Here is a 22,723-nt window from a genome sequence, read left to right as displayed (position 1 = left end):
AGAAGTCTGCAGAAACATGTCAGAGGACTACTGTAAAAGTGATGATGATATTTAATAATAATTATAATGATGATAATAACAACAATAATAATAATAATAATAATAATAATAATAATAATAATAATAATAATAATAATAATAATGATGATGATGATGATGAAACTAAATATTAAAAAATAGTCCAAATAATGAAGCAATCTAAAGAAGAAAACTATTTTAGCACACCACATGCTAAACTGGTGGTCAACTCAGCACAATCAGCAAAATGGCAAAGGGTAGGGGAGTAATGCTCTTGACCTAGATTTCTTTTTTTTTTTTTATCACAAAAGAGTGGAGTCTGGATAAATTAAAAAACAGTCAATCCTTATATCCCTGCCTTGTATCAAAACTCAACTTCATTTGATAAAAAGCTTTCTATGATATAGAAAGATGACAGTGTGCACAAACAAGTAGCTGTTCTCTATTTGTATTTCAACGCAATTAGTTGCCATAATAGAGATTATTAAAGTTGTTAATATTTATAATGATGGTGGGTAAACCATCAAAAGGGGGACATAACTGAGTCTGAGCAGGCAGGCATTTTTGGGTTGGCTGAAATCTTGTTGGCAGCATGGCAACAGCAGCAGCAGCAGCAGAGTTAGGACACAAGTTGCTTTATGATGGAGCTCCATTGGTGACAATCTGTTCACTAGTGGTTTGTGATGAACACACAGGCACAATGAAAGCTGATGCAACAGAGAATCTGCTGTGACATAGGCGCTGGTAATCCTGAATTTCTTTATCCAATTTACCAAATTCTCCTCGACACATTGTTTTCAGAACTTCACAACAATGCTGCAATAATTGAAAAACAACTTGATTAATATTGAAATATAAAAAAAGTAAAAGTATAGAAATGTTACTTATTTAAAACAATTTTAAATCAGTATAGAAATCTGTGTAGTAAACGCAAAAATTAATTATTTTAAATAATAAGGCAAATAGTAATAAGTGAAAAGAAACAGGACTAATTAATTTTATGAATTACTTTTATAGGAATTTTATGAAATCCCTATAATATCAATAATGTTTCACATATACAAACTATAAAAATATTGAACAATAAACAAAGTTTCATTATATTTATCAATAAGAGTGATTATCACTTCAAAATTAGACACTAAGCAGGTTTAATAAATTATTAAATTATCAAGATCAATATCGGTAAGTATAAAATTAACACAAAGTCAGAGAAGAGTCTCAATGATCCTTCAAGAATTACATACCATGCACAGGATTTTCAAGGAAAGCTAGACTGTCAATAACATTCTCGAAGAGAAGTCTCATTTATCACTTAGCTCTTGCTATAGTACAGGGGTAGTTATAGGATACAAACTATCTACAATTTAGTTGTAACAAAATAGCTACCACTACTTCACCAATACCAAAGTATCCAATTCCATATGCTATATTAGGTAGGAGCTGTTCAATTTCTTGCTATTTCCTCTTCAACTTCATTAAAGTATAGTTTTTAGTATTTTTGTCTCTCAATCTGTGCACTATAATTCATTTGTTTCAATGCTTGATTTTCAGATAATAATTTGTCAAAGATATAAGAAATTATTTATTTGTATACTTTGTTGCAAACAACTGTTTGCAGATACTGTTACAGATTGTTATAAAACAAAAATTATAACAACATGTTAAATGGTATGGTTACAGGCTGTTACATAAAATTTAATAACAAGCTGTTTGACAGGACTGTTGCAGACTGTTACACAGCAACAGTTGTTTTACATGAGAATATAAAGATTCAAAAATATTACTCACCTCCAAAGTACAACCCTCGAGGTCATTCGACAAAGAACTGGCTAATGCAACAGCTTTGTCTTTTGTTGATGGGTCAAGTTCATACATTATCCTAGCACCTGAAGGATACACATGAAAGAGCAAAATAAATAATTTTGAAAAACATAGAAACATGCAAGTGTCTTCTACTATAACTCTGGGCCAACCAAAGCCCTGTGAGCTTTCATTTCAATTAGGAGGAAGCTGGATGTCACATGCAAGGAGAATAATGTTGAACAGAAGGGAGACTAGAGAAGACAAGGAATCTGAAACTATAAAGAATGAAACTGAATGTAAACAAAAAAAGCCAAGTGTGAGTCTCTTAGATGATAGTAAATGTATACAAAACAAATGATGTAAAATACTAATTACAATGACTTCACATAGGTTGAATTCATGTTGGTTAACATGGGTAGAAATTAAAAATGTGAGTGAAGTTTTACCTGATGCTAAATGGGGCATGGATTTGCTGTTTTTACTTAAGAATTCTTCGTTCAGTGTCTTTGCATCTTTGTTGCCATAAATCAACTGCATTTCTTGGTCAAGAACAGTCTGTATACTTTCGGGCAATTGAGTTTTCTTCTTGACTATAAAAAAAACACATCAACTTCACATTTAAAAATATGTCAACAAAATAAAAATTGTAATACTTTGTAATTAGTCATAATACCCAGACACAATGGTTGTACTGTTATGGTTCTAGGCTATTTCCTATATTAGATTTTTCCTTCTCTTGTTGAATTACAGATGCCACTCTCAATTCATCATTGTAGCAGTAGAAATGATAATTAACAGTCCAACAAAATTTCAAAAATATACTGTTTTTACAAGTATTGAAGAACCATTTTAAAATATTCATACTTAAATGTTAAATTTATGCTTTTTCCACCTTGATCTTCTGAAATTAGTTATTTAATGTATTAAAATTTTTTTCTTAGTATTATGACAATTTTTGCAACTAAATGCTATTTATTCCTTAATCTTGAAGCAAATGCTAACACTAAAATATATGAAGTATTAATATATTTAAAAAATTTTCTCATTAAAATAACTATAGATGTTTGAAATGGAAATAGTGATTAAGCCCTTATTCAAAGAAGTACAATTTAACAAAATTAACAGATGTCTATAGGTGATTCTCATTTATAACAAACATGGTAAGAATGATGGACAGTAATATTGAAGAACCCTCAGCATGTCAATATGTCCAAATTCTTAATTACTACAGAGTACTGACTGTAACAATTTCCCAGTGAGGTCAGTGGCTATTCAAATGAGATTCAATCCTATATATGATGTTCAGGTTTGCAAATCCCCAAGTTCTGTTGACCTGTCATCTTTTAATCTTAACAAAAATGTTCAACAACATCCATCAACCACATTGAAAATTATGTACTTACATAACACAGTAGATAGTAAACAAAAAGTATCATAATTTTAAAACAGGTAGCTTCATAGTTGGATGCGTTCCCAACTATTTCAATCTACATTATTTATCATTTACATTGGAAGACAATAAAATGTCATGCTTGTTCTTAATAACCATTTTATTTTATCAGAGTTTATACATGTAATCTTTAAGAACATAAAAATTCAGTTGTTACCTATTTGCAAGAACCTCATTTTGCACACATGTAAAAGATAGTGGTTAGGATCTAATTTATGTCCTCGTTTTATAGACTGTAACATTAGTAACAATTTTCCTGCAAAAAAAAAAAAAAAAATTATTATTATTATTAAAAATCAGTTTTGAAATGAACTCTTCAACTAGCAAGATAAAGCTATAACCAAAATTTACTATGCTTTTTATGTCCATTTTTCATGGGTTACATGATTATATCACTCAGGTATAGTTGTTACAGGTGATGCCCTTCCAATTTATAACAATTAACTGCTTCTCAAGTAAAGGATATCATATTGCATACATCTCTAAAGGTGCAAAACCAGCAGATTGGTTTGTCAACAAAGGTAACAACAATAATGTCACAGCATGTAGCTCAGCAATTTTTGGAAAAATACAAAAATAAACAGACACTCACACATACACACATGCTTGCACATAACAGGCTTCTTTCAGTATCTATCTTCTAAACTCATTCCCAAGGTTTTGGTCTGCCTGGGGCAAGAGAAGACACTAGCCCAAACTGCCACGCAGTGGGACTAAACAAGAAACCAAACGGTTGGGAAGCAAACTTCTTAACCACACAGCCATGCTCACACCTCAAATGTAGGCAGATATGAATAAAATGCTATAATAACTATAAATGAGTTCCTGTCACCCAATCACAAATTTTGAAATAAAATATGAGGGGGAAGATTATTTGAAATCCCTTAAATTCACAATATTAATAAATTAATGCAAGCAATTATGAGATTTTTAAGTGTTTGGGTAACATACAACTACAGGCAATTCTGCATGTCTCAGTAACAAAACAGTTTCCATAAAAAAATCATTCTAATAACTCATATGCAGTGTCTGCTTCCAAAAGGCTGATGATTATCAACAAAAAGCCTGTAGCAATATTGAACCTCTAATTTTTTCATTATTATTATTATTAACATAAGTAGTTGGGGATCTATATACATAAATATAAAATGGTTAAACATATAATAGGTTAAATATAAATTATTTTAAAAAATATAAAAGTTGGTTCAGAATTAAATCCATTTCATTTCCTCAGAACAACTAAAAATATTACAGTCCAAAATGAATCTCCTTTTCTTTTTATATTTTTCTTTTGTATATCAAGAGTAACAATAACATTACAGTTAATAAATAAGTAATTGTTAGCTTAATATTCAAGCAAATTACTACCTTTCCGGGAATAAATTTCATAAGCTAATAAATGCGTTTCTATTCTATTTTGTGCCAGTTGTTGTAAAGGTTTCAAGAATTTCACAGCCTGTTCTAATGGTTCCTTCGTCTGCAAATAAGAGAACAAAAAGAAAAATTAATGTGTACAATATGCATTAATATTTTATACCTCTCAAACAAATGTAACAAAATAACACAAGGTATTTTCTTTGACACTCTATTGATTCTTCTCTGTAAGAATATATATCTAATTATTAGATGATGATGATGATAATTATTAGCAGATGATGATGATGATAATTATTAGCAGGTGATGATGATGATGATGATAACTCTTCCAAAAGGGTTGTGGAGCCAGAGTAGAGTCACAGAGTCAGAAGTAAGTCTGTAAAAATGTACCAACTCCAACTGAATACAAAATGTAATATAGTGTTTACCTTGACCAACTTTTCTGGTATTAGTTCTTCCTCTTTTGGTCCATCCATCTCTCCATCAGTAGCTTTATTTTTGTTTTGGTGCTCTTTCTTTTCCATTTCAGCTCTCTGTTTCTCTTTCTCGAGTTCAGCTTTCTTCTGGGCTTTACGTCGTTTATTGCGTAATTTCTTAAGTTCACTAGGTGATAAATTTTCTACAAACAGAAAGATTTGTATATAAGTTAATGACATGAAAATATATGAATATCATAAAAAGAGTAACAAATATATTCAGATAAGAAATATGTGGTAAGTTTCAAGTGGACATGTATAGATAGAATAATTAAAATAATTCACACAAATATACATACACATTCCAGTGGGGTTATCACATAATATAGTTGTAAACTTTCAGTCAAACATGTGTCCAGCTATATTTAAATATGCCACTATGATAAAATTAATCATATTTTATACTTCAGTATGGTTATAACTTTAGGTGGTTTCCTATTAACTTATCACAGAACCATTTTTATAGTATAATAACTAAAAATACAAAGTAACATTATTTTCAGAGATGAAATCCATAAACAATCTATGCATATTTTCATAAATTGTGGATGTGTGAACTTTTGCAATACAAGTATAGTAAATTTGACTTGCCATTTCTTTTTCTAAAAATCATAATACTAAAGGAAAAATTGTACTAACAGAAGATTTTTTTACTTGGGATTTCATACCCCATAATTAATGACACACATTATACATAAGTGCACAACTTATATGAATAAATAATGTAATCAGCATACATTGCAAAATAAACAAATGAATAGGACAAAATATACCTGTGTCTATAGATTTGTCTTTTTCGATTTCAGACTGAGGGTGATCATAAAGATACAAATATATCTAAAATATAAAAACAGAAAAGAAAACTTAATGCTAGAAAAAGGAACATGGTAACTACTTCAAAATATTTTTTCAAAAACATAATTTTAATTACCATCATTCATTCGTTCATATAAACGTCTGTTTTTCCATGCTAGCAAAGGCTGGATGAAGACACATTATTGAGGTAATGTTTCATAGCAAACTACTCTTCTTGTCACTAATCTTTTCTTATCCAAGGAAAGGATTTTTATTCCACTTGACTTTGAAAGTGCAAAGTTATATATAATGTGATTTGTTCACATAGTGTACCTGCTTTTTTAAAACCATTTACATTAAAATTAAATTAATATATGCTACTTGATATCTGATCATAAAATAAGATTATCAGAACAGTGATGTTGGGAATTTACATTTACTAGCATGCCAATATCTTTTTTCCTAATCACATATAATCAATTTTCTTCTTATGCCTACATTATTACAACCTCTATAGCAGGCAGTTTTCCCTCACATGGTCAGCTTTCCAACTTATCCAAACATTCATATTACATCCAATATAACAGCTTAGTTCCCTACCACTGTCATTCTCAATTCAACTTATGTTGCCCCTCAAGTTTTACTACCATCCATTCACTTCTGACACATTCCAAGACATTACATAGAGAGAATATTCCTTTGTCTTTGAAAAAGTTAGTAGTTGCTATCACATATTCCGTAAATTTGAACTACTACTCACGACAACTTTGTCTTCATTCCCAACACAGATTAGACCATCTAAATGAAAGAAATATTTCAATGAACCATCACAGAATTGGAATAAGGTAAGAGCGGATCTGAGAAAATTAGATAATAGCAAGATGCTGACATGTAAATATTTTATCGCAGTGTATTTATTGCAAACTAATGGATACACAAGAGGTGTCGTCAGATCACTAGTAGGCTAACCAAAAAGGTAGACTTCATATGCAGCAGATGCACAGGAACAAGTCAGCAATAAGAGTAGACATGAAATAAATTTTTCAAATGTCAGAAGTTACCCTAGTTGTTAACTTTTGTTGCCTTGGAGATTAGCAAGGGAGGTAGGTATTACTTAAGCATAGTAGCCACAGGAAGAACAAAGTGGAAAAAATTTGGGGAGCTATTACTTCTGCTGGTAACAAAGAATGAAGGGTAGATTGTGTGATGCTCCACAGCAGCAAGAGATATGCAAGAGATATGCAAGAACTAAATTGAAATTAAGTGAGCATATTCCATTGGATGTTAATGTTAGCTGTGTGCAAAAATGACATTGCAGGATGAGAGAAAAATCAGATACAAGGGGAATTAGACATAATGTGCACGGTTACACTGGGACATGTGATGCTTATGGAGATGGCAGTTCTATTATATAAGTGTTGAGTGTTTAAAGATGAAATGTGTGGAAGCAGGGAACCTAGAAAAATGCAGGACACAACTGGCCCAAAGAGGCCAAACATCGTAAGATGATGACAAAGGACTACAAATGGCAACAGATGCACCGAAGAAGATATGTCTACCTGTGCAAGCAGGAAAAAATAATCATTAAACTAGTGGTAGTGATGAAAGTTGGGATACATAATATTTACATTTGGATCTCTCATCAATTATGCTCCTATTGAATCTTCATCCACCACCTCCACCCTCTCTCTCTCTTATTTACTACTCCAGGCTGCCTGTGTAATGAGTGATGCATTAGACCAGTCAGAATTCAATCAACTCCCAACCACTGCCTATGTCACCCTGCATTTCTCATATCACACTGCCTGCATAACAAGAAATAGCATCAGATCCATCAGTATTCAATACCCCTAACTATCACCCATGGGGTTTAACCCTCATTATCACATATTACTGACAACTATCACCTAATTTTGTAGCAATCCATCCTTCCCAGTAATCTTCCTCACATCCTATCTTTCTATCTCTCTCTTCCTCCACCTAACAGCTCATGTATTTCTATCTAGTCTCTAGCTGTGTCTCTCTTCCATCACTTCCTCTCCTACCCACCTATCATTCAGCTTCTCCAACCATACTCCCTTCTTTCACCCACTTTCCCTGATTCCACATCTATCATTGCTCTTTCTTCAAGTCACCTTCTAGTGCTGATGTCACAAGGAATTGCACTCAATACAGTCTGTAAAGTGGTTGATGATAAGAAGGGCTTTTTTAAATGTAGAAACTATGCAAAATAAGAACTAATTTGACTGTGACAACCTGTCCAACCCATGCAAGCATGGAAAGCAAATGATGATGATGATGATAATAGAAATACTGTGACATCCTGTCCAACTCATGCCAGCATGGAAAGCAGACATAAAAAGATGATGACAGAAATATTTTATTAACCTAAGAAATACTGTATATATTCCATCTGAAAGAATTTATAGGTAAATATACAGAAACCACTCACCTCAATAGCGATATGAGCTGTCTTAAAATAAAACGGGTGATTTCTAAGTACATCTTCCAAACGTAAGAGTCCTACATAAGCTCTTAATGTCATTTTTCTCATACAATATGTATGGAAGTCAAACTGATCTTCAATAATTTCAGTAAAATGCTGAAAAATATAAAAATGTATTTTAAAATCATTATTTCTTGTTTATAAAATATTTAAAACAAATTATATATACATTAGGTCTTTAAAAAGAACTTTGGATTGAACAAAGTGGAGAATAAGTAAATTATGAACTGATGGTTACATAAGCTGTATACAAGATGTTACAGCAATTTAAAAACAAATACAAGCTTACAAAAATCAATGGAGTTAATTAGAAACTTACTCTATCAATTTCATGGCATTTTTTCAAAGCTTCACCCCATTTTCCTAACCTTTGATAAGCTGCAGCACATTCAGTTTGGAACCACATACACTGCATCTCATTTAAATTTTCCATTGCAGATACACCTTCCTATAAATATAATATGAAAGCGAAATAACAAAAGAAAAACAAAAAAAAATCTTAAAAATAGAAAATGGTACCTGGTAAGAAATATGTAATTAAGGATTAGGAACACAAATGAAAATTTAAATTCTCTACGTTTGTGTAAATCAGAAATTATTACAAATGGCTGACAAAGTAAAAATAAACAAACAATTAGATTTTGCAAGTCTACAAATAGAATGGTAAAATGGTAACAGGGCACACAAACAATAAATTGTAACCTATTTTACTTTGAAATCATCTCAATTTGATTATGAACATAAAAGGCAGTATATTATTGGATTTATGCTAAAATACATAAAAACTTTCAACACTGAGTAGTCAGAGAAATATTTGCTTCTAATACTTTCTGCTGCAGCTTTAATCATATATTTTGCACTTGGAGTGCTATCAATCATAAACAGATAATTAGAAGAGGGGTGAGGGAGAAAACTAAGTCTCCTAATATAAGATCTCACTAGTGATGGTACCACAGAAAAAGTGTCCAGCCATAGAAACCATATCAAAGCTGACATTGGGGCTTGACACAATTCTGTGGCTTGTCGGATCCTGTCAAATTGTTCAATCTGTGCCAATATGGAAAACACGCATGATGCCAATGATTTGTGCTTCCACTGTTCTCTATAACAATAATTTCAAACACATTTCAATATTTAAATTGAAGCCTAATTTCAGTTAAATAGCATCATTTTTATGTAAAACTGTTATTCATAGTTTTGGTGCACAGATTTTTATGTAAAATAAGTAAACTGTTCAAAATGTAAGTCTCACATTATTTATCCTACTGATGCCATACTACATGACCAACAGTAACTAGTGTCTAAGGCAAATTTGAAGGCTTACAATCTCGGGATAGTTAATATAACAAGAGAAAAGTACACCAAAATTATTTTAGATTATGCAGGATCCAGCATTGCTGATGCTAGTAGCCAAAGAAATCCTAATGACACAGGAAAGATATTTGGATAAACAAGTGGGATGAACAATGATGTACACAAAATACACACAAGTTAGCAGTAACCCACTCAAAAATTAGACAGAGAAAAATTAAAAGACAGAACTTTTAAATGTACTTTTTTGGCATATTTACACAAAATTATAAATGAAGAGATAGATATATAAATAAATATATCAAAAGACATATGGAACATCACCAGAATGGAAAATGACAAAATACAACTTAAGAAATAAAAGTCTTTCCAGGATGAATGATCATGATATGAATAAATTCAGTGCTAGAAGTACTGGAAATTGAAACATCATGTTCAAAGTCCATCACATACTAAACTTTATTGCATTTTATCTATAGCAGTGGAATCTTCTATTGAAAATGCTTCCAATTTTGAGTCAATGTGACTAAATCAAATAATTTAATTTTTAAAAAGTAGAAAATGTAATAGAAATTTTTAAAAAATTTACCCTAGTGAATTTTGAACACATGTCAGCAGCTTCTTGAATTAAGTTGCCTCGTAGCATGTATTTAGCACATTTTGAATTGATGTATCGATCAGCAGTGTCCAGTGATTGAGCTTCATCCATACATCGAACAGCCTCTTCCATATCACCAGCATGCTATTCGAATAAAAATTTTTTTACCAAAAATGAAAAAAAGAAAAAAAATGATTTCAGGAGTCAGGAACAACTGTTTAAACGCAAACAAATTGAAAGCATAAAAACACATAGCAATATTCAACTAAAATCAAATCAAATGTGTACCTTATAAATTTTAGCTTTTAGGGCATGCAGTTCAATTAATAGCGGAGTGTGTTCAAGAGCTGCATTAACATGTTCCAAGGCTTTCTTTGTTTGTTTCAAAAAATCATAATGCTGAGCTAAGTAATAATATCCCCATAAAAGCGCCGTTGGAGGCTCCTTCTCAACTTGATCTGAAAAAGAAAAATAAACATCTCCAATAAGATTATTTCAGTACACAATGTCATTGTATTTGAGCATTTATAAGCAAAACATTGTGAAAATTGTTTAGAGGTTAGAATACCAGCAAAATGTAACTGCACAAATTTGCAGGTGGTGTAAATGATTATTTAAGATTAAATGGACTGTCACTAACTTATCATCACGGATGTTGGGATGACAAACCAAATTATCTAGATATATTATGGAAACCATTGAGAACAGTTGAAGTTAACAATAATCCAGAAAAAGAACTGAAGGAAAATCACACTGACAGACAATTACAGAAATTGTTTCACACTCGTTCTTCAAATAGATCACAGAAACCTAATAGAATATTCAAACCAACATTTCTTCAATTTCTAATATATTTTCTGCCTTTATTGTATCAAAAACAAAATAACTTGTCATTCCATGCAACCTAATTCTAAAAGTCAAAATTCAAATTCTAAGCATAAATGTAAGCTGGTTAATATGTCCTGTATCATTTACATCAAAGACAAAAGAGTAAAGAAAGACTTACTTAAATGGAAACGTTCATGGGACTTCAAGCAATCCAGATAACCATGTATGAGATCTTCGATTATCTTAACCTAAAATAAAGCAGCAAAAATTATGGCTTAAATGGATTATGAAAAAGAAAAATGCTAATAATAATATCATTGTTACAGCTGGTTGTATACATAATGTGCCAATACCTTAAAATACTCAACAAAAGGTCAACTAGTTTAACCCTTTGGCATTCAAACTGGCTATAAACGGCCTAAATATTCTACTTGCTTTATGTTCAAACTGGCCAAATCTAGCTTCTTACACCTACCCTACAACGGTATTCTAAAAATAGGCAATCACATCATTAAAATCTTGAGGATACAAGATAATGATGGTTAATTCAAAACAATATAAATAAACATTTGCATTTGACAGAGTAATCTGAATACTAAAAGATTAAACATAACAATTTTAAACAATGACAATAGTAGTGCCAGTGCCACCTTTCATTGAATGGCATTTTATGAATTGCTTTGCATGTTTTATGGGGGGGGGGGCACCCATGGATATAATCAAACAGAAACTAATATTGTACAGTGATTTATTAACTATATTTTCTAAAATGGTCCCATCCAACATGTGTCTGCTTTTAGATGTTTAAGTAATCAGTGTCTCCTTTGTAAAAATTTTTATAGAAATTACTAAAGGTGAGGACTTATACAAGGAAATTATACTGAACCTTGCTACATCATCAATCATATTTTCTACTGACAGATAACAATATAGCATTCATATTCTAATCCCAAAAAATATGTTTAAAATATAAGTGTTGTACCTGGTTTAGCCAAGGTGAAGAACCGCTGCTCAAAATGGCAGCTTGACCCACTAGAAATAAAACAAGATTGCCTTTCTATTTGAATGATTATGATGCTCTAACTGGGAATCAACTAGAGTTCCAGTTGATCTAATCAAGAGAACAGCCTGTTGGTGAAATTATCATTGAAGTGGATGAACATTCCACAGATGTTTAACATAATTCTCAGAGGGGTTCAGCAAGACACAGAATGTGACAAAGCTGGCCCTTTGAAATACAAGTATTACTCATCTTACAATTACTAGCTGAATGCCCTAACCACTAAGCCACATGCCTATGATGTCCTAAAGATAAACAAAAAAACACTTCGTTTTGTTAGATTTGTGTTGATAATTGTTGTTTTGTTAGCAAATTACTGATGTTTCCTCTAAACACCCCTTATTTAGTAGTGTAGAGAATGTAATTGTTTTATATATATTAACAAGAGACTTATGTAAGATCACAAGAGCCATGAGCTTATGCTTGCTAGCCTGCCTGTAGTAGAATAGCTTGCCATATATTATAGAAGATGGATAAAAGAACTTCTTAAATATGCTCGACTCGTTGAAAATATAGATTACAACAGACATAAAATAACAGTAGAGGATGAAACAAATATCTATGAACATGTTACTCACTTTTTCTGGAGATTTATAAAGTTCTTTCAAACGAATAAACAATGGTGGAACCCCTTTATGCAAAGCAGCACATAAATATTGGTCAATCTGAGTCTTGAACACCTCACCTGTAATAAAAAAAATTAAAAAATTAAAATAAAACATAAAAACATTCATACTTTAAACAAGTCATAATTCAATTAACACGATTGTTGAAACATCAATTCTCAATATTGTAAAACAAAAAATTCATAAAACTTAATATTCCTTCAGTCAGCTGATAAATATTAAAGATGAAGTACAGGCAGAATGTTTATGAAGCTTGCTTTGCAACTACATGGTTCCAGATTCAGTACCACTGTGTGGAATATTGGACATGGGTCTTCTACTATAGCCTCAGACTGACTAATGCCATGCATGCAGAAATGTTAAACAGAAACTGACAACTCTCATGCTGTCTGTCTCTCTCTCTTTGTGTGTGTGTGTTTGTGCACTCATGTGAATGCTTTTTTCCCACATATTCTCACTAATATTATCTGAGCAAACGTGGGAATGAAAATATCTCACTTCAAACAAATATGGGTTGGCAACAGAAAAAGCATCTGGCCATAGAAAATCTGCCTCAACAAGTTTCATCCAATCTATTTAGCCATGAAAATAACATGTAAAATTAATGATGGTGGCTAGGCAAATGGTTATATAGGCTATGACTACAGTTCTAAAGATTAAAAAAAAAGAAAAAGGAATGTGAAGCAAATGCTATTACATGACATTCAGGTAGAGGTCAAACTTCAAAAAGTGTTATATTTTAGTACAGTACGGTCTATGTTACAAATTACTAAATCTTGCAGATGGTAAGACACAGTTCATTAGAATTGATATGCCATACATATAAAAAAGAATTATCAATTTTGTTTTTAATTGAATGAAATCAAAGTGAGAATTCAATGAAAATTAAACAATGAATACTTTACCCATAGTGAATGATAAAGGCACTCTCTTTGGTAAGGAAGCTTTAGGAAACTTTGTAGAAACCTCATTATAATATTTTAATCGATCATTTATTGTTGCATCTAAATAAAATTTGAAAAATCAAACATAACTACTTGAAATAGGAACATACAACAAAATTATACTATTTATATAATCATCTTGCTCAATAATTAACAACAGCTATGGAAACACTTACCACTTATAATTTTGTCAATTAATCAGGCAGTAGGAATTGTCTTAAGATGAATCCAAGAAAGAGTTCACGACAATTTGACAACATTAGATAAGAAATCAATGAAGAACAAATAGAAAACTTATTTTATTAAAAAAAACTGAAAAATGTAGAATCAAATTTCACAGAAGAGATTTCCTATACAAAAAACTTAACTAAAATTAATACAAGCTAGTAAAAATACACTTAAAATGCAATTCTTTATAAAAATCTTAACCATTCTTCTACAAATAAAAATCAGCATTGGAGTTTTTAAGTCGAAATTTTGCTTAATATATTTCATTCTGTCATACTTTCTTTTCAGAAAGAGATTAGTGAATGCCATTTTATTATGCCTTTAATAATTATATTGTATTCTAGATAGCTGCATAATATAAGAGATTCATACCTGGATGCATAGATTCTTCCATTCCTTTATAGTATGCCATATTTTCTGGATTACGTTCAACTAAGATCTTATAGAGAGCACAAGCTTCTTCTCTTTTCTTTAACTTGAGAAACAATGCAGCTGGAAATGAGAATGTTAAAAAAAATCCATTAAAATGCCATGTTTACATATAAATAATCATTGGAAGTAATTAACATTGAAATAAGTTCATTAACACTAGTACAAAGACACAAATGTATAACCGACACTGCAGGGAAGAAAGGCAAACTTCATTCAGCAATGATTTCAACTCTAAACGTAAAGAAACAGAGTTAAGTATCACTTGGTATCATCTCCATCTTTCTGTCATTTCAAATGCACATCATTCTACTAGATTAACTTCAATGTTAGGACATAAGATTTGTGATTAAGTAGAACGATCAACTAAATTCTCCCTTTAACAGCTATTAATATTATTGATTTTGGATGGCTTGAGTATGGAGTTAACTTCAACAAGATATGAATTTGGAAGATAAACAGACCTAACTATCAAAATAGCCTGGGATATAACTAAATATTGAAATGGTCTGTCACTATACTATTTCTAAATGGTGATCTCTAACATAGTATGCACAAGGTCACACTTGGAGAAGGGATTAGTCAATTAAATCAACCCCAATACTTGACAGGTACCTCATTTTATTGGCCCAGAAAAGACAAAAACAAAGTCGACCTTGGTGACATTTAAACACAGAATGTCAAGAACCAGAACCAATACCACAAGGTATTTTGACCAACACTCTTACATGCTTGAAGTGTTATATACCAGATGGTTATTATAAATCACAGTATTATTCAAGGTCCTTATATATTTAAAGCATTAATTTACTCCCAGCCAATGGAACAGGCTGCAAAATTTATTTGATATCTGCCTTAGTCTTAGCTTTATACTTTCAAAGTCAGTACTATGACCACTTTCAGGCTGCACCTTAGATGAAATTACCTAGTGCTGGTGAATGAATGGAGAAAATCTAAGATAAATAGAAGTCTTTAGTCTTGCTAAGGATAAGATAACTTCTCTAGAATTGGTCCTACAATTAAATAAACTCACTGTGATTGGTGATAGGAAGGGCATGCAGCAACCTATCAGAAAAGTTTTGAGAATTCATTCCTACCCAACTGTACTTGTAAATATAACACTTAAAGATACCTATTAAATAACAGATTTAAAGATGAAAATAATAGTCAATCACTCCCTTTTATTCAGTTATAATTCTTTGTACATAAAATATACTTTAACAAAGTTACAGATTCCTTACCTCGAGTCTCCAGAAGATACAGCCTATCCACTATTTGACTATCGTTCGAGTGTAAATGTTCTAATGCCTCTTCAATCATATTAGCTTCCTGTAAAACCATGTTTTGATATAACAGCATTTCACTGTGTTCATAATCCATGAGCTTGGGCTAAAAAGAGAAGAAAAAGGCTCAAGTTTAACTAAAAATCTAAGAATGTCAAAATCATGTAAAAGAATTTCATATTCTTCATCTTCATAGTCTATTGTCCCAATGAGAGTTGTTTTACTAAGATACATACTCCAGAGGGTGGTGGTGGTACTACTACTACTACTACTACCACCACCACCACCAGAATCAACCATCAGTATATGTTCCAGCTTAAAACCAACTGCCAACAGTGCTTCCTTTTGGGGTTCCGGGACATGCTAAGCTTGTGCATACACCCCACACCTCAACAAAACAAGCTACATGCCATTCACTAGACATACATAAGAGCTGGTTTACTTTTTAAATTATAATTTTTTTAATTTTTACTAATTGCCAATGTAAATAAGCTATACATAACTGCATGATATAAATATTTAAGATTCAAAAGCTAAAGGAAATTTGATCCATGAACCCAATGTTGTCCAGTTTCATGCAGCATCAAATATAATAATTAATCACATTGTTTTGAATTAAATTATGATTTATTTCATAGGTTCACAATTTTGATGATGTGATTTTTAATTTTAGAATGACATTATATGTGTGAGAAGTTGAATCTGCCAAGTTTAAACATGAAAGAGGTAGAATATTTTGGCCAGATACAGTTGGTTTAAATGCTAAAGGGTTAAAAAGTATTTTAGCCTCTTTCTGCTAAGAATGTGATTTTCTTTATGATTACATCTTACACTATGTAAACATCTGGAGTGTATATCTCTCAGTTATGCACAAGGACATTTTCATAAATAAATCTTGTTGCAGACCGTGTAATTATTATAATTAGTCCAAGTTCTAACTACCATTGTTTAAATCATGACAATTCAAGATTGTTTTTTTTTATAAATAAAAGATAAGTTTTTTATCCTTTTATTAAATATACATATTAAAACACACGGAAACAAGTCTATTTGAAACCACAGCAGCTTTTTAAAAAAAGGCCAGCATTTAACTTTTAAAAAAAAGATGATACATAAACATGTGGTAGCAAGACAGATTGTAAAACTTGTTTATTAGTTCCAATAAATAATATTACTTACAACCTGAGTCTTCCGGAATTCTTCTAAAATTTTAAGAGCCATATCATAATCACGTAATAGATGATAAGCCATTGCATAGCCAATCCAAGAAGCTCTTTGACCAGGTCTGAGAACCAAAAGCTGATAACGGGTGTCCTAAAATATATTTTAAAAAATTTGTATTGTCATATTAATTCCACACCAATAGATAGAAATAAGTAAATGAGTACTGATTTTCTTAATGAACTACTTATTACATATAAAGCAATCTTAAAACTAAGAGTTATGGATAAAATAACATTTTCTAAAAAATCGATCTGAAGAAAAGAAAAGAATACATGAGGTGGCAGAGAAAGTTGTTACTACTGTCATCAACGGTTTCCAATCCAATTTGCCATGCAAAAAAGGGATGGGGCAGTTTGACAACAGAATACTCTATTTCCTAGCATACAAACTGAAATTTTCTGACTATGCACCAATACGACTGGAGGACCAAAAATTATGTGTGAAATGCAGCAAGATTTGGAAAGACAGTGACGATGTTCGAACCGACTTGCATACCAGAGAAAAATGGTAGTCTTCTATAAGACATGCATTATATTTTTCTGTGATGCTCACTCTTCTGTTCTGATTGCGTCTTTATAAATTTTACTTAACTCTACTTTTACAATAGACATCCACCACTATCAACATGCATCCTTTTTTTCATCTAGTGTGTATGTTCCATTCATGTGACAGGCCGAAACTTGCATATTGAGAAGCAGAGAGCAAAAGGGTTGTTAATGTCTTATATTATCTACATGAGTTAAATATTTGGGGGAAAATGTTCAAAATAATGGTATACTAGCCTTCACTGACAACAAAACAATACAAAAAATGCTGAGAATAAATGAAATAAGAGAAAAACTGTTCTCCTTACTGTTGTGTCAGTAAGGAAATGGTGATTAAATCGACTACTTGAAGACAAGAAAAGTTGTGTTGAAAGCTAACAGAATTATGCAGGAAGCTAGTCACAGGCATGTCATTATCATTATTAATTGCTAAAAAAGTAAAGGTGACACACTTGAGTGTCTAACTAAATTACCAATAAAATTTAAGAAATATAAAGAGTTATTACAACAGAATACAGGGAACCTGTTTGAAATGCAACCTGGATTCACACTAAGCTGTGCTATGCAGCTTAGACAAATGCATGAGTATATAGGGGGTTCCTATAAGGTTGTTATCCACCCCTGATTGGAACTCTTCCGTATGACATGTACGCATGCTCAGTGACTTGCTTTAACTTCCAGCATCTATTTCTAGCATATAGAGTCCATTTTTGCTGGTCATTCCTCTTATTTTTGTATATATATATATATATATATATATGTGTGTGTGTGTGTGTGTGTCTGTGTCTGTGTGTGTGTGTGTGTGTGTCTGTGTGTGTGTGTGTGTCTGTGTGTGTGTGTTTGTTTGATTAAATAATAAATTTACATCATTGAATCTAATATTCCTTTAATTATTAGACTTTATAGTGTGACTGTCTCTTCTACACCTCATCATGCTCATGGCCAAATCAGTGAATGGTTGCTGAAAGCAGATTGGGCAATACTTCACCGAGAGGAGATATAAGCTTCTGCTTATTCCTGTCTGAAGTATCGTCCAATACTTCAGACTTATCATCCGATGAATTTACTTTGTTGACATTCTTCATCGACAGAATTTTTATACCTTTCAACCTTTCAATCAAGTCCGCCTTTCTTCCAGTAACATACTGTCCATATAATCTTAAATATTTCTTTAACTCAGGCACAGTAAGTACTTCGATAGCTGAATCATCAAGCTGCTTTATATCCATGATAAGACGTAAAACAATAACAATGGAGTGGATAGTCTGCGGAAGTTCAATTGTCTACATGTAGCGCCGCCGAGCCAAGGGAGATAACCTACTTATAGGAAAGCCCTATAGCAAAGGGTAGACAACTCATTCTTGATTTTTGTATATTTTGACAATGAAAGTGAAGAATTAAGTATATTCTAGCTGACCTTAGCATTCGTCTATTTGTTTCTATACACTTCAGAATATTGTTTAATAGAGGCTCTTAAATTATTATTCTTTATGATCTGATTTTTATTACAAAATCTGTTAAAGAACTGCAAAACAAGCATGGAATCCCAGAAAAATAGAAGATAAACCATAAGATTAAAATAGATTTATTTATTGTAGGAAAAGGAGAGGAAGAACTGTGTATCAAACACAAATAATTGCAGAAAGATCTCTCGCAAACTGAAACCACATGATGTGTCATGGCTGCATTACACACTTGCTCAACTAACATGGAAAAACAGACATGAAACTGATGGGGCTACATACAAACATGTATATATAAAACACACACACACATTAGAAAGCCCATATGTGCAATAAGTCACCTTGGAGCATAACAAAATCAAGTGGATTGTGTCCTTTTGCATTATGTCACTCTATGGTTTGTAATTCAATTGTAGGAAAACAAAAAAAATCTTTTTGGTGGTTCAATTCCATCACTTCTCAAAAGATCCTGGAATTATCATGAGATGGTGTAGATAAAAACTTCTAAAAAAAATATTTACTTCTTTAGTTTATTAGTTCACTCATATATTTATTTTTCTGTATATTTTTAAAGTACTTGTAAAATGTATTGCACCAATTTATCAATGAATTATTTTTATCTCTAAATTTATTTCCTTCTTTCTTGTTGAGAGATTGAGATCCTACTATCTATATATTCTCTGACCAGTAATAATATATGTGTATGTATATGAATTCTCTTTTGGAATGATTTAACTCAATGATTTAGCTAAAATATTTACATGCTATTATTTATAGCTTTATCTGCTTCAAGTTAAACTGTTCCAAAAAAGAATTATTTCACGTTCTTTCAACAGTACATACAAACACACACGCAGAACTACGTATCTTGCTCACAAATATCCATTGCTAGAACTTCCCAAGTTAAAACATTTGTTAGAACCTCAAGTGATATAACCATCTTTAATGTAAAACTTACGCGATAGCCTTCCAAGTCTCTCATCTGAATTTGCAAGAGAGATAAATCTCTCAATATTTGAATATTGTCCTACAAATCAAAAAAAAAAATTTTATATAAATATTTTCTAACTCTCAATTCAAATATATTTAGTGCAATTCACTTCAAATTTTGGAAAAACAAGGTTAAAAAAAATAGCTATCACATATAATCAAACAACAATAAGATTTAATGTTTCTAAAGAGAAGAATAAAATAGAATTTAACAAAATAACTGACCTTGTCCCATTTCAATGCATTTCTGTAACATTTTATTGCTTCATCATACTTGCGGTCAGACCTCTGTAAGAGACCATACACATGCCAACCTAGGATTTTGTTAAGGAAATAATCTTGAAAGAAGGCAAATACTCAGATTAATGTAATATAATCATATGATCTAATGAATGAGGGATTTATTAATTCCACAATTACCTAAAATTCAAACAACACTTCTATTAGTAAGAGAACAAAAGGAATTCATTAAATTTTGTGACACACACACAGAAACCTTTCTTTCATCTAAAACTTAAAAGTAAAATCAAAATAACCATTAATATAACCAAATTTGGAAGCATCTATATCAAAAGAAAATTTTCTTGCATTGATAAGTCATAGGTTATTTCATAGAGAACTAAAATTGCTTTACAACATACTTTTTTTATATTTTTATTTTCTTAATTTTTAGTTCAATAATTTTATCTGACCAAGAGGGAAGGCGGTCTCTAGGATTCCTTACAGAGTCTCCAAGATTGGCTGGGAAAGAGAAGGAAAATAACCTTGTCACAGAAAGGATGTTAAGAGGCATCCAAGGTGATGATGAAATAAAGTTAAGTCTCCTTGTTTGTGACAGATTCATGTAGAATCACACAGATCTGAATGAGTATTTAATTGCATTTTTAATTCAAAGGGGAAAAATGCTTCAAAGTTACTCATGTTGATAAACTTTATATTCTACAATGAAGATACATTCTTACATTTTCAAAACTACTAACCTAAATTCTGTAGTGGAAATGTACACATCTTTAAATGATTAAATTAGGTCTCCAAACATGAGGCATGAAGTATATTTAACTCAGTATAATCAGCAATAGTGAGCCCATTCCAACCACTATAATGTAATCTGTGAAAACTTGATTTCTATCTTTAGTGTATTTAAATTATATTGGATGCATTTTTGGCCATTTTGAGAAATTTCCATGGCAATCAACTCTACAAGGCAAAAAAAGGAAATAGTTTCATAAATGAATATAATCCTTATATAGAAAAGTGAATACACATATGTTACAATATAAAAGCCAGTTTTGCATAGGAGTATAGTTTTTTAATTGAAAAGTCATATGCTTTTTCTAATACTCTCTATAAATTGATATAAAACAAGGATACTTTATAAAAAAACATAATAGATTAAGGTAAGGACAATATGCATGATTCTAAAAATGATCAACACAAAATGTTTAAATTTATATTGTTTTCCCTATAGAGATATATGATATTTTCCCAATAAAAATGAGTTCAAAATATTCCTTACATATATTTTTTAAATATAATTGTACTTCTTAAGTGCAAAACATATTCTTTAACCCTTTTGATAAAAACTGCCAAGACTGTCCTGATTCTCTAATAAAAACTTCCAGCTTTAAAATCGTCTAAATTAAAACCTTGCATCAAATTTTTATGTTAAGTTATGTTCCCAACTTTAGCTTAATAATGACAAAGTTATTTTACTAAATTCATCATTTTCACAATTAATTGAAACAAAAGCAATGTATTTTCAATCAAAATGTGGTAACAAAAGAGTTAAGCAACAAATAAAAGCTATTTTGCAAACTTCTCAAAATATCTTTATAATAAATACACACTGGAAACTGAATTTAAAATGCACAACAAAAGATCTGTTTAATTAAACCAAAGTTGTTTCCATTTCTTTAAGTTTAATAGTCAGTGTGAACTTCAGTAAGAAAAATGCAGTTTCTTTAAAAGGATACACACATGACTTTTAAGATCATTCAACAATCCTCGACGAACATGTTCATATGCTTCCTCTTTTCTTCCTAAACAGTTTAAGGTCAGACCTTTCATCGCCAAAGTCTCTGAAAAATGCAAACATAAAAACGATTTTATTTTTCAAATCAATACTGGTGGACTGGAAAATAATGGTCAACTTTAAATGTCAGTGTGTTACTTGTACACAACAATATAAATTACTTATCTTTCTTAACTGTACATCCCATCTGAAAGATCAAGCATTGAATTATTCATTAACATTGTCCTTTCACTGAAGTTAACTTTGCATGTTTAAAGAGCTAGGAAAAGGAAAACAAAATTACTGTTATTCCCCATCTCTTGCTTAACCCTTTCAACACTAACACACCCAAGACTGCCCCAGATTCTATGATACAAACTTCCTGTTCTAAAGTGATCTAGATTAAAACTTTCCATCAAAACTTTGTGTTAATTTGGCTTCCAAGCACCAACTTAACCCTTTTGATACCAACCTGTCTGGATTGGTAAGATTATTGTAATTCATTATGTTTTTGTTTTATTCGCTTAGAGATCAGTTGGGTTTCTGCTGATGATACAGTACTTTGGATTCTAGCTTCAATTTCAGCCCCTCAAAAATAGTATCCATGCAATAGTTGACCCATAAATTTGACCTTAAAAAATGGTCTAAAAAAGGTCAACTTTTACATGAGTATATACGGTACATATATATATATATACACACATATATATATATATATATATATATATATATATATATATATATATATATATATA

The 22,723-nt window shown here is 31.2% G+C and overlaps 1 protein-coding gene across 1 annotated transcript in view; it reads right to left on the bottom strand.

Annotated features, from left to right (window-relative positions):
* Positions 1-6: 6 nt before the first annotated feature.
* LOC106872671 (N-alpha-acetyltransferase 15, NatA auxiliary subunit) overlaps positions 7-22,723 on the bottom strand; it is a 34,167-nt gene continuing 11,450 nt past the window's right edge. Inside the window, exons 3-22 of the mRNA XM_014919745.2 lie at positions 21,931-22,035; positions 20,183-20,271; positions 19,926-19,994; positions 16,915-17,049; positions 15,694-15,841; positions 14,396-14,515; positions 13,757-13,855; positions 12,804-12,910; positions 11,344-11,413; positions 10,626-10,795; positions 10,329-10,481; positions 8,748-8,876; positions 8,375-8,524; positions 5,901-5,964; positions 5,080-5,270; positions 4,643-4,751; positions 3,432-3,530; positions 2,271-2,414; positions 1,810-1,907; positions 7-834 (exon numbers count right to left, since the gene is read on the bottom strand). Of these exons, the coding sequence (XP_014775231.1) occupies positions 655-834; positions 1,810-1,907; positions 2,271-2,414; positions 3,432-3,530; positions 4,643-4,751; positions 5,080-5,270; positions 5,901-5,964; positions 8,375-8,524; positions 8,748-8,876; positions 10,329-10,481; positions 10,626-10,795; positions 11,344-11,413; positions 12,804-12,910; positions 13,757-13,855; positions 14,396-14,515; positions 15,694-15,841; positions 16,915-17,049; positions 19,926-19,994; positions 20,183-20,271; positions 21,931-22,035 (2,429 nt within the window). The 3' untranslated portion in view covers positions 7-654. The remainder of the gene's footprint in view (positions 835-1,809; positions 1,908-2,270; positions 2,415-3,431; positions 3,531-4,642; positions 4,752-5,079; positions 5,271-5,900; positions 5,965-8,374; positions 8,525-8,747; positions 8,877-10,328; positions 10,482-10,625; positions 10,796-11,343; positions 11,414-12,803; positions 12,911-13,756; positions 13,856-14,395; positions 14,516-15,693; positions 15,842-16,914; positions 17,050-19,925; positions 19,995-20,182; positions 20,272-21,930; positions 22,036-22,723) is intronic.

Source organism: Octopus bimaculoides, chromosome 13 (genome assembly GCF_001194135.2).
Source record: "Octopus bimaculoides isolate UCB-OBI-ISO-001 chromosome 13, ASM119413v2, whole genome shotgun sequence".
NCBI classification, from domain to species: Eukaryota; Metazoa; Mollusca; class Cephalopoda; order Octopoda; family Octopodidae; genus Octopus; species Octopus bimaculoides.
This window is presented reverse-complemented; position numbering and strand designations above follow the sequence as displayed.